At 40.0% G+C, this 11,574-nt stretch overlaps 1 protein-coding gene across 2 annotated transcripts; it reads right to left on the reverse strand.

Moving 5' to 3' along the window:
- Positions 1-1,895: 1,895 nt before the first annotated feature.
- On the reverse strand, positions 1,896-8,609 carry LOC116495006 (neuropeptide Y receptor type 6-like). 2 transcript variants are annotated; one of them, XR_004253916.1, is made up of 4 exons: positions 8,356-8,609; positions 6,071-6,161; positions 5,940-5,974; positions 1,896-3,409 (listed from the first exon to the last, which is right to left on the reverse strand). XR_004253916.1 is itself a non-coding variant. In XM_032197175.1 (4 exons), exon 4 carries the CDS (start codon positions 4,835-4,837, stop codon positions 3,713-3,715), a length of 1,125 nt encoding a protein of 374 aa, XP_032053066.1. In that variant the 5' UTR covers positions 4,838-5,031; positions 5,940-5,974; positions 6,071-6,161; positions 8,356-8,609; the 3' UTR covers positions 1,896-3,712. The 2 variants fall into 2 exon arrangements, 1 of the variants encoding a protein (XP_032053066.1); XM_032197175.1 differs by having other exon boundaries at positions 1,896-5,031.
- Between the last annotated feature and the right edge of the window lie 2,965 nt (positions 8,610-11,574).

Here is an 11,574-nt window from a genome sequence, read left to right on the forward strand (position 1 = left end):
AATATTATAAGCAATAATATTTACCAGCTGGGCAATGCAGCAGTTTTATACAGCGTAATATTTATTTGTCAGTAGACAAGAGGAATCAATGTATTTAAATAACACATCATTGGCACTGCATTCATACACATACATAATTACAATCAATAATCAACTGAGCTCTCTGTTCTACAGAATCATTTTCACAATAAATGTCAGTATCTAACTCTAGTTACGTGTGCTTACAGTTAAACCAATCAACCATAAAGTACAAATACACATAAGGATATATTAATTTACAAGGATGTTTATAAATATGTTTGTGGTCTACCTGACCAAACCACTTGAACAAAGCTCTGATGCAAGTTTTTTTTTTTAAACAACATCACTGCTAAGAATTTATTTGTACATGTGAGAGCATTCGAGAGTTCAGGTACCCCCATTTAGCTTCCCATATTCATTTCCATGTTTCTGCTCCCCTAAGGAAGCTCTCAGAGCTCCCCTTGGTTACCTCAAGTAACAACATTCTGGTGAGCAAGGTTGTTAAAACAGTATCGACTTGCTATGCCAATAACATATGGAAAAATATTTTTTTTCAGCATTCCCTAACACAGGGCAACATTTGCCATTTTAATATTGTGACTTGAGCCATTTGAAGTATTTCATATTGCACAGTACATGTGTCACCGTCACACTGGAGTCCATAATGCTTATGTATTACAAATAAGTAACTCTTTTTGTCTGATTCTATGCCTATTAAAGTCAATTCACTCCTATTGATTTGTCTGGAAATTAGAAATCAGACTGCGTATAAAGTGAGTGGCTGTAATAAGAGAACGTACAGCATGGAGGGTGACGTCCTGACGCAGTGCTGGTACTCTGTTCATTTAGCCGTGAATTTTAAAAGTAGAGCATTAAGAGAAGAGATACTTGATAACTGAAAGCTCAGAACAGCCATGGAGTATCAGCACTTGAGTCAAATGACAGTGTAAGGAAGAAATGACAAGAAATCAAGGCACAAGTGTTATTATTCGCGTTGGATCGTGAAGCAGGCTCACTGCTCAGAGAGCTTCCACCTGGTAACGAAGAACCCTCTTATGCCGAGAATCAGACTGGAAAAATTGATTGCTTAACTCCGATCAGGATGTCAGGAGTAGACAATTGGTGTCACAAAAAGCGAGAGTAACCTTTTTTTTCCATTAACCATTTCCTGTCACAGAAATGTACTGCCTAAGTGCTTACAGAGACAGTGAGGGGAGGCCACCCAGCAGCACTCCTGGCCTTCCTGAGGTCACAAGAGTTTCTGCTGGCCTTCTGACTGGATAATTTAGAGTAGCATTTATTCTGTGGCTGCATTTAAACCATTTTTGGGCCTGAAACTAAAGACACCTTTACTGTAAATCTAAGCAGACTTGGGCATGTCAGTGGGATGGCAGCAGTGGTATGGGAGCATCTTAGGCCAAGTTCACGCACAGGAATCTCAGCTGGGCCTCAGTCAAACACTAAATCCTGTCTGAGCTGTTTGCAGCAAGGAGAGCAGAGTGATCTTAACTTTCGTGTCAAATACTGATGAATTGGAGTATATTGTGAGCGTCATGTGCTTGTGAATTGTTTTAATCACGGGTCCTGAAGCTGTAAACAGTGCTCAAGTATGAGAAAGACTGTGGTAGATAGAGACTGGTGTCCTAAATTCAGAGTGAGCTGGCTGGTAACCCAGCTTCTGGCAGCTGTGCCACTGTAATTTGCTCCGTTCAGCGAGCAATCTGACTATATCAGATGGCTTGCTGTAGGACACTGGAGTCTCCAAGACAAGTTAAATTCCTGAATCACGTTTGCTCTCAGTTAAGCAAGCGGAACGGAGGTAATTACCGTACCCTGGAGTCCCACCCTGTACGGCAGGGAACAAACTCCATCGCGTCCCCGTCACCAGGAGCACGCAGCAGGCGCTGTTTGTGCACGGCGTGTCAGCAGCGCTGCTGGCTGCCAGGCACTGCCTGCTGCTTGCTTGGACGCTTGTGCTGGGCAAGCAGACGGTGGGCATCAGCAGTGAGGGGAGCCCAGTGATTTGACTGACTGAGGGCTGGAGTTAATGGAAATAATTAATGCTAAGATACACTCAACGGGCAGATCATCATTGTTACTAGGTCTGTAGCTGTCTCCTGGTTTTCTTTCTGTAATGCAGAAGGCAGGTGTTTAAGCCGTGTATTAATGCACTCTACTTCACAGGCATTATATTTAATCTGATAAAAAAAAAAAAAAGCTATTTTATGCCAAAACTAATTCATACCTGTCACTCAAATACTTGATTACTATGTCACTAATTCTTCCATTCCTACTCTTGTGAGTACCACTGGCTCAGGACTTTAGTGGGATCAGGCCCTAATAGATTTCAATGAGGTCTTCGTGCTCAGCAGGAATCAGGAAGCACTTGACAATCCAGCATTTTGTAAGAGCTTGTGAGGCTCTTCTCACAGCTCCTCTGATGAATACTGTGATGCTGACAGATTGCACTAATGTTGTGGAAACAGAAGAAGAGAACTGTGACCTGACCGAATCTTTTAAGAACTCCATGAATACAGAAAAGGCTGGTCCCTGGCCAAGGGAATTCTGTATCCTTAAGGTAAGTTTCGTCGTAGCTGAAACATCAAGGAGCTGATTTTAATCTGAACATTAATTCTTTTTGCTTAAGAAAATTTTTCAAGTTAAGCAATAAATTGCAAGGAATTTTACGTACAATTACATGGACAAGAGAAAGCAAGTTGACATCTAAGACGTTTGCTTAACTTTTATGACCAAACTGGAAAATTATTTTTAATATGTTTTAGTAGTAGAAGTAGTATTCAGTACTACATCTTTGGGCTCCCATGCACTGCATTACAGGAGAAGCTGTTTTCAAACATGGCCAAACAGAAACCAACTGCATTTGCCTCAAGTGTGATCTCTTGCTAGTGAAGAGATGTGGGAAAAGATACTTCTGAAATTAAAGCACAAAACTAATTTTCTGTTAAAAGAAAAACCCATAAGCTGGAGAAGTAGCAGAAATAAATGAGGTGCTCTGAATTCATAGCATGTCTGTTTCATAATGGAGATTCTAAAAGGTCTGTTTTAAAGGCTGGTGATGATGATAGCAGAGAAAGCAATGAGCTCTTCTGGTGGTTTGGAGAAGAATACAATGCTTTTAGGAGAAATGCTAAGTACGTATCTCATCTTGAACAGCTATCTGAGGTGAATTTGCTGAACATCAAATAGGGCATGTATTAGTGCTCATTTAAAAAAAGAATCCAACTCTAGCCTTTTCCTCATGTTAAAGTTCAATTTCTATGCTGAACTGGTATCAAACCCAAGTAAACTGTATGGTCATGTTGAAAGGAAGATATTGGTGGAGGCTTAGGGCTCATCAGCAGTGGGTCTAAGGTAGTATGTCAGTGACCTGGAAAGTGTGGATTAAAAAGCAAGATGTTAATACTGTTGATAATTCCTTATTATTGATCTTTAAGACTCATGGAAGTGCAGGCTTTTTCTTTTTCTTTTTTTTTTTTTTCTTTTTCCTTTTTTTAGCATTAATGCTATCACAAAGTACCTGTTAACAGTCTGCCTTTGGGAGCATAATCCCAGTTTTGCTGAACTAAATGGCAAAAACCACCTTTAACTTCAGTGGTAACAGAATCAAGACCTATAGAAAAAGGTCATCTGCAACAAAACACAAACTTTTGGAAACTGCTGCTGGATTGTTTTAGATATCCACAGGGGGAGTGTTTAATTTCAGAGATCCCTTAGACACATCAGTGTGCAGATTTGAAAGGGCAATGTTTTCATATTCCTCTTGTGATGCTGAGCATCTGCAGCGGTGAACTAATACAATCAAATCCTTCTGAAAATTCTTGTTGAGAAACCCATAAAAGATGGGATTGATACACGTTGAGATCATGGCCACAAGGTGGCACAGTGTAAATGCTAGATTATGATTGCAGCTCATCAGTGCCTCATAGTTCCAGTCAAAAACAACATTGAATATATTGAGAGGCAACCAGCACGCTGCAAAGGTCACAACAATTGATATCAAGATCATATTAATCCTTTTGTTTTCACTCAGTCTGCTCTCATTCTCTCTCATCCTATCTATTTTACTGTGTCTTCTCCGGAGGCATACAAATATCTTGAGATAGCAGATAAAAATAAACCCCAGGGGCAAGCAGTACTGGAAAACCAGCAGACTAGTGGTGAAAATCAGTCGTTCGGTAACAGAGGGCCAGGCTTCAATGCACACAGCTTTGTTCTTATAGAAATCACTATGGAAAGATAGATGCTTGAAGGGTTCATCAGTTAAGTGGTGAAATATTAAAAAAGGAATGGATATTACAAGGGAAAGAACCCAGATGAAAATAATTCCCCAGTAGGCATGTGAAATATTAGGCTTCCAGCCACGTGGATTCACAATTAACTGGTATCTCTCGACAGCAATCAGGACAAGTGAGAAAATGGAGACTGTGACAGATATACTTTGTATGAAGGAGCTTATTTTACACATAGCTTCCCCAAATATCCAGTAGTCCATTAAAGTATAGGCAACTGTGACGGGAATACACATGATGCAGATCAAGACATCTGATAAAGAGAGGTTGGCAATCAAAATGTTTGTAACATTTTGAACTTCTTTCTGTCTCTTTATTATAACAATCAGGCAAAGATTTCCAAAAAGCCCCACTGTTGTAACCACTGTGTAGGCTGTAATAAGCAGGAGTACCACAGGGAAGGAAGGTTGGCATGTATCAAAGTTAAAAAACTGGGAATAGCTGCTGTTTGAGATAGTTCTATTAGATAAAATCTCACTAGGATGCTGAATGGCTTTATCCATCATGAAGCATCTCCCAGCCTATGCCAAAACTTAGCCATGAAGATTTTGCATCTATGAGCATGTCCCTTCCCTTAAAGCTCAGAAGGTGTTTTGCTTGGAGCTTTCCAAGGCAGGGATTACCATGATTCTATCTTTGTGTTTGGTCTCCTTGAAGTTTTGAGCAAATCTGTTACAAATACTTACAGCACTGAAGAATTCTGGAGGAAAAAAAAAAAAAAAAAAAAGGCAAGTGGTCTGGTATTAGTAGCTTTGTATAGATAGAAATATGGATGCTCCTGATGCTCCTTTCCTGAGGATCTGCACTGACCGTTACAGAGCTATAATGGACCGTGGTGTATGAGAAATAGCAGTGATTGATAGCTCTGTTTAAACTCGCATGAATGTTTTCATACAAATCCTCTTTTACTAACTGGATAAATTTTGCTTTTCAAAGTAAAATATTTTAAGGTCCATCTCAGACAAAGATTTAGCAAGGCTTGAGCAATTCCAGTGAGAACAGTCAAATGCTTTTTTTGTTATCAGAAAAAATGAAGAATTGGGACTTGCCATCACATTGCTAGCTTAGGCATCACACATTTGCTCTAAAACTACAAAGCAGTGTGAACTAATACACCAAATCCCTATGGTTTAATCCAGAATGATGTGTGCTTGAGCTTAAGTGATATTCCACACCTCTACAAATGACATCTTTAAGGGAGTTTCTTGTTTTGCTTATGTGTTCAAGGTAGCCTATCCTTTTTAGTCAACCTCATCTGAGAAAAATGTAAACCAAAGATCACATGTTAGTTACATGCCCAATTATTTCCATATCTGTAGTTGCTAAAGATCATCTTTTTCATTTCTCTACACACTGTTCATTGTTGGACAAGTTTGACAAACGATAACCTCAACGTTTTCTGTGGTTAAATGCAACATGTCCTCTAGAGACATGGAGCTGATTCTTCTTTCAGTTCTAGAATTAGCAGATGTCAAGCAAAAATCTGCTACAACACAATTCTGTTGTTATAAAACTAATAGCAATGGGAAGAAATATTTTCAGCAGAAAATCTTGATGGGTTTGAAATTATCATTCAATTAAAAAGTTTATCTGAAATCAAAGGCTCACCAGCTTTCTGGCTAGAGAGAGTCTGTGTTTCCAACCTGGGAAAGGAAAAAAGGAAAAAGAGTTGCTTTTAAAAATTAAAGATGGGTAAATTCTTCTATACACGTACCTTTCAAATCTCAACTGTAACTCACCGTAATTCCTTTTTGAAGTAGGGGTTATTGGAGAGCTGGCAGGAAGGGGGTCATTCTTCACCCCTACTCTTAAATACCAGTGTTGTGAGCCCTGTGGAGACAACGGGGTGAAGGAGCAGAGGAACGTTAGAGGATGCAGACAAAGGGGGAGGGTTGGGTGGATGTTTTGTTATTACTAGAAATAATGTTTATATGTAGAAGATTCATCAGCCTTTTTACACAAATGAATGCCATTATTTAATCACTAGCGAATAAGAGCTATTTAGTGCCTTGTTCAAGATTAAATGCAAATCCAAGGCTAAACTGGGAACTAAGATTTTACAACTCTTCGGTGTCCCACAGCCACCCAAAGAATATTCCACATAAAGTTAGATCTTGTACTGCTTTATTCTCATACTTCTACTTGATGTTACTTTGGGTTCTTCAAATTAGGATTAAAAACAAGCACCACCACCAAAGCTTTGCAGGGTCTATTACCACTGTCATTCTGATTAAAATGTACTTTTCTGGTATATTTTAGTGTAGTCATGTTGGACTGAGAAATGGCATTAGATTTATGTGACCATATGTGGTTGATGTTCCAAATGCGACGTCATTTGTAGTAAGGGGATATTATTAAGCTCTGAAGTCTTCCTAAATAACCCATGTGGCCCTGTTACAGCTACAATGAGGGAATGGCATAGAAACTTTGTCAACTTTGCTGCAGGAGCTATTGAAGTCCTGTGGCTCAAATTGACCTCTTACAGGTGTCCTGAGTCCGGTAGGTGAGGAACACGAGCTGTGTGCCCTGCACAGTGCACCAGCTTGCAAAAACTCCTCTTACTGTATCCAGGCAAAGTTGCAGGGTTTCTGAAGCTAGTGTGGTTGTACCCTGCAGACCCAGACGATGTGTCTGGATGACAGCAGCACATTTCCTGCAATGTGCTGTTAGCTGCTTTTCCCTAGAGGAGCGCTAATTGCCTGGCTGGATTTATCACATGGAAGGATGCACGTGCTGGAAGGGCAAGGGGCCAGCCGGTGGTAAATGCTGCCCCCGTGAGCTTTGCTGCCTCTTCCAGAGGTGTACAGGTCCCGAGTCTGGCTGCTTTGTTCCAGTAGAGAGCTTTCTCTTTGCACTGCATGGGGTTTTCACCTGGCTCCCTGGGACCTGCGACCTGCCCTTTAAGGAAAAATCAGGTGTTAGCAGGGGATCTGCCTCAGACACAAGATACCCTCAAAGAAAGCTTTGCTCTTCTCTTTCTTGCTTTTTGTGCTAGCCAGAGAAGCTGTGGGGACTCAGAGGACATGAGGCTGAGCCAGGTTTGTAATATTTCATGCACTATTTGCTCTGCTCACTTATTTTTCCATCAAACCACAGTTTGATGGCAAGTGCTGCATGCCCTCTCCCAAGAATTCGTTGTGGACAGTGGGGCTTCTTTGGCACTGCCTACCAGTAAGGAAAAGTCCCCACACTGACCTGCTGGTCAGTTCACTCAGTTTTTTAGCATTAGGCACACTGATCATCTACATTGCCAGGCTTTTCTCGGGAAAACAATTAATTTCTTTTCTCTATTTGCTTTGTACTCTGAGTTAAGAAGTGGACGCTTTAGTTCATATCATTCTGAAAGGCAATTTAAACATTTCCTTTAACAATAAAACAATTATATCTGTCTTGTTTAAACAGCTGGAGTATTAACAGCATTAGAAAATAAGTTACACTGCTACTCGCTGCAGCATGTTAAACTGCTGTAATGCCTACTGCTATTTTTTAAAACAAATAATAGAGGAATCAGTGTCCCTGAACTGCAACTCCAGCTGATGTCAGAAATGGATTGCAGTGTTTAATAAGGGAACTAATGTCTCTGCTACTTTCTTCAGTCCCTAATCCATGCATTTCAAAAAAGATTCTCTACCATAAATAGTGAGAGTTTAACAACCTAAGAAACGATAATCCACTTAGCCCAGTTCTTTCATTCCTCAAGATGCAGAAACATTACTAAAACATGTGTAAGCAAAATAAAGTTGAACGCATAGTCTAAAATAAAACAAGTTTCAAAAAAGCTTTCTTTTCCTAAGTATTTTCTTATTGATGTTAAAAATGCCTAGTTCCATCCCTTCACGGTGAGCAGTAAATGCTTTGGTTGCAAACATCATCTGCTCATTAAGTTCCAAAGTATTGCACAGATAAAAGCTGAATGAAACTTTCCATTCAATTTTAAATAGAGGATGCACAGAATTCAATAAGCCTTTAAAATATATATTTCAGTAACTTTTCTCTCAAGTTTATAGATTCTCTTACTTCTTACCTGATGAATAATTCAAGTCATATCCACACTGTCTTTAACAAAATTTTCTTTCTCTTTTCGAGTTAATTACAAAGCCAGCAAACACATTTCCTTTGTGTATAAGAGGATCCAAAGCAGAGCCATCTGCTGCTAAAGCTATACTTAAAGTCTCCTTTCTTCTTTTTCTGAAACAAGCCACAGTCCCACAATTTCCAACTGTGCTTGAATCCGCCAGGCTGCAGAAGGGCTGCTGAGGAATAAAACAAGCTCTGGAATCCAAGAAGAGGCAAACAGCACTGAGCAGGGAGGAGAAAAGCCCAGTAGTCATGGGGATGGTTTTTCCTCCACTGTGCTGCTTCCCTCCGCCCTGTCAAACAACTTATCTTGCAATTTCATTTGCAATTATCTTATCTGCTCTGTAGTGCAAATGTTTTCCCTACAATGGATTTCATACATAAACATTTGCAGATGGCTTATTGCTTTTTTAACTGACAGATATGAAAATACAATAAGCTTCTTAGATCATGCACGTCCTATTATGTGCATCGTTTGCTCTATTGCAATTAATTTATCGCAATTAAGTTCATCATATTTTTCACTCTAAATTCCTATTTTAAATTTTACTCCAGTTGTAAAAATCTTCCTGAAAAGCAAAGCCTGACACATTGCACTGGGACGTGTTGAAAAAGGGATTTATTATTCTTACTCCTTTCCCAGTAAAAGTCCATACTTTCTATAGTCACTTGTTCATAAATATTGGCATTCAGCTTTTGCTTAGTAAACGTGTCGTGTGGATGTTTATGGAGCAGGAAATGAGCTGGTCTTTGTTGGGATGTGGTATTTGGCATATTGATTTTGCACTTTTCAGTTTCTGCCTGGGTCCCCTTAGCCCCCAGTATCCCAGTCTCTTACACTGACCTAGCCTGGGGCTCTCCAGAGCTAGAAAAATCAGAGGAAATAGGAAATGGGCCAGCGTTTGTGTGGGACAGACTCAGGAAAACTAGATGACGGTTCCCTGTTTGTTAGAAAAGTTCAATCTTGCAGACAAAATATGTGAGAGTACCGGAGTCTGCCTTACTGCTGCTGTTTTTTGGAGAGAATGTTTTGAAGGGCAGTAGGATTTGGGGTAAGCAGGACTGGTGCTGTGCTTGGAGCGCAGGCTGGAACTCATGAGCTGAAAATATTGTTGGTTGTGCTGTTGTATTTGTGGGAAATGGGGGTGGAGGGAGCCTCTGAAATCAGCTGGATCAATCCCCTGCTTCTAGTATATTTGTATCTCTTCAGGATATATTTGCCTAGCCTGTTTTGTAAACATCAGTGGTAATCCTAGTTTGTGTGTTCAAGTGCCAAATTTACTGTTAGACTGACTTAACGCCTCCCCCTAAAATTTCCTTCTCTTTACTTTGGGCTATTGCCTTTTATTCCAAGAGTGGTTGCTGAATTCTGAAATCTCAGCCAAACTGCTATGACGGGGCAATGTGAATGTACCTTTTTAAACATATTTCTAGCACTTGCTGATTTTGCTTATGTAAAAAAATATTATAAAGCTTTTCCAAAGTACTCTAGAGTTTCTGCTTCTGGTTGTAGAGTAACCCAGGAAGTGCATCAAGACCTAAAAACGGAATGTGCTGGATGAGCATCAGAACAAGCCATAAAAGTGCACTATCTGTTTATAAATGAAATAAGCCAGTCAAATTAAAAGATGTTCTGATTCTATTTATAAATTTCAAACAAAGATCAGATTGCTTATCTACATAGGCATCTGTTTCTAATATAATACTGTGTGCAGTCCTCCATCCGTGGAAGGATTGAAGTGTTTAACGTGTGATCCCATTTATTTTACAATCGTGTCAATCTGCTACCTTCTGTGGACTTAATTTTATTGTAACCTGTTGTGAATTAGTTCACATCCGACGTCGGAGGCTTATGGGTGTAGCTGCTCCTGCTCTGCTTGTGCTCGAGGTCAAAGGTAGGTCTGCTAACTGGAACCTAGGGCTGCGTGTGAAGGGACCCAGGTATATTGTTTTCACCCAAATGCTGTAGTGTCTATTTGCATAAAAGGTTAATGGATAGCAGAATGTTATTTACGTTACGTAATTTATTGTGTTATTTCTAAATTGCATAATAAAAATAATGGAAAATGTCCTTTATCTGTAGACATTGATAACTAACTGGAGGGCAGGACTGCAGCTAGTGAGAAGCAACCTTTATATGTAACTTGATAACAAAATATTAAAACTACATTGTGGATAAGACTGTGTCTGGCTTAGTAAAGCCCCAGTCAAATGTAAATTTATTGACTCTACTTTTGTGGGTTTTCAGCGGTTCAAGAATCCCTCTCTATTGTAGGATCTGGTAGGAGTTTGGATATGTTTTGTGAGTTTTATTGGGGATTTCAGTTTGCAGTGTTAGTTTGCAAAACAAACAAATGAACAAAAACCCCTCTAAAATAATCAGTGTGCCGAGCCTCATTATACTGAACATGAGTCATTATACTGATAATCACCTCATCAGATTTATTGCAATTATATGATAATAATATTGGAATTGTAATTCCGATTGGAACATTTTTTCCCAGCCACTTGTTCTGTTGCAGACGGAGGCATGACCTCAGCTTGGGTAAATGTTCCCAGGGTGGTTTTAAGCCAGGTGGCAATTAACCATGACAAGCATGGGGCCCTGGCACTGCCCTCTGAGCCAGCCAGCTCAACACTAACTGGGGTCCATGTATACAAAGTCTCATCTTGGGTACAGTGAAGGCATGCTCTTACGAAGGCATACACACCGTGGGCAGCGTGGAAGGTCAGGGTAAGTGATCAGAAGCCATAAGAAACAGTATTTCCAGCCTTAAAATTGTAATAATGCCTGTAGTAGTGGCAGCAGCCTCTTGTTGAAGAATCCTGTAGTGTAGGAGTCCCTTGAGGCAAAGCTTGCCTTTTGCTTTGGTGTTTACGTGATTCCTTGCCCAGCAGGGGACTTTGCTGGTGGCTGACCACTCCAGCCTTCTGCTTCCAATTACTTTGCTTGGTTGCTTCTCCCGTGCAGCTGTGCAGCAGTCTTTGTACCTCATACACGTAAGGATGCGTTCAATTTATCAGCTTCCGAGGTGAAAGAGTTCTTTAGGTAAGATAGTGTGCTATGAAAAAGCCCAGTCCTTTCATGGTTTCCTGTTTCGTGGAGCCTGCCAATAAGATCTCTTCAGCAAACAGATTGATTTGACCAAACTAGCAACATTTGAAA

This window comes from Aythya fuligula, chromosome 14, assembly GCF_009819795.1.
Source record: "Aythya fuligula isolate bAytFul2 chromosome 14, bAytFul2.pri, whole genome shotgun sequence".
In the NCBI taxonomy this organism is placed as follows: domain Eukaryota; kingdom Metazoa; phylum Chordata; class Aves; order Anseriformes; family Anatidae; genus Aythya; species Aythya fuligula.

Excerpts from the sequence above, each read along its gene's own strand:
- LOC116495006 (XM_032197175.1), bottom strand. The coding sequence starts at position 4,837 with ATGATGGATAAAGCCATTCAGCATCCTAGTGAGATTTTATCTAATAGA.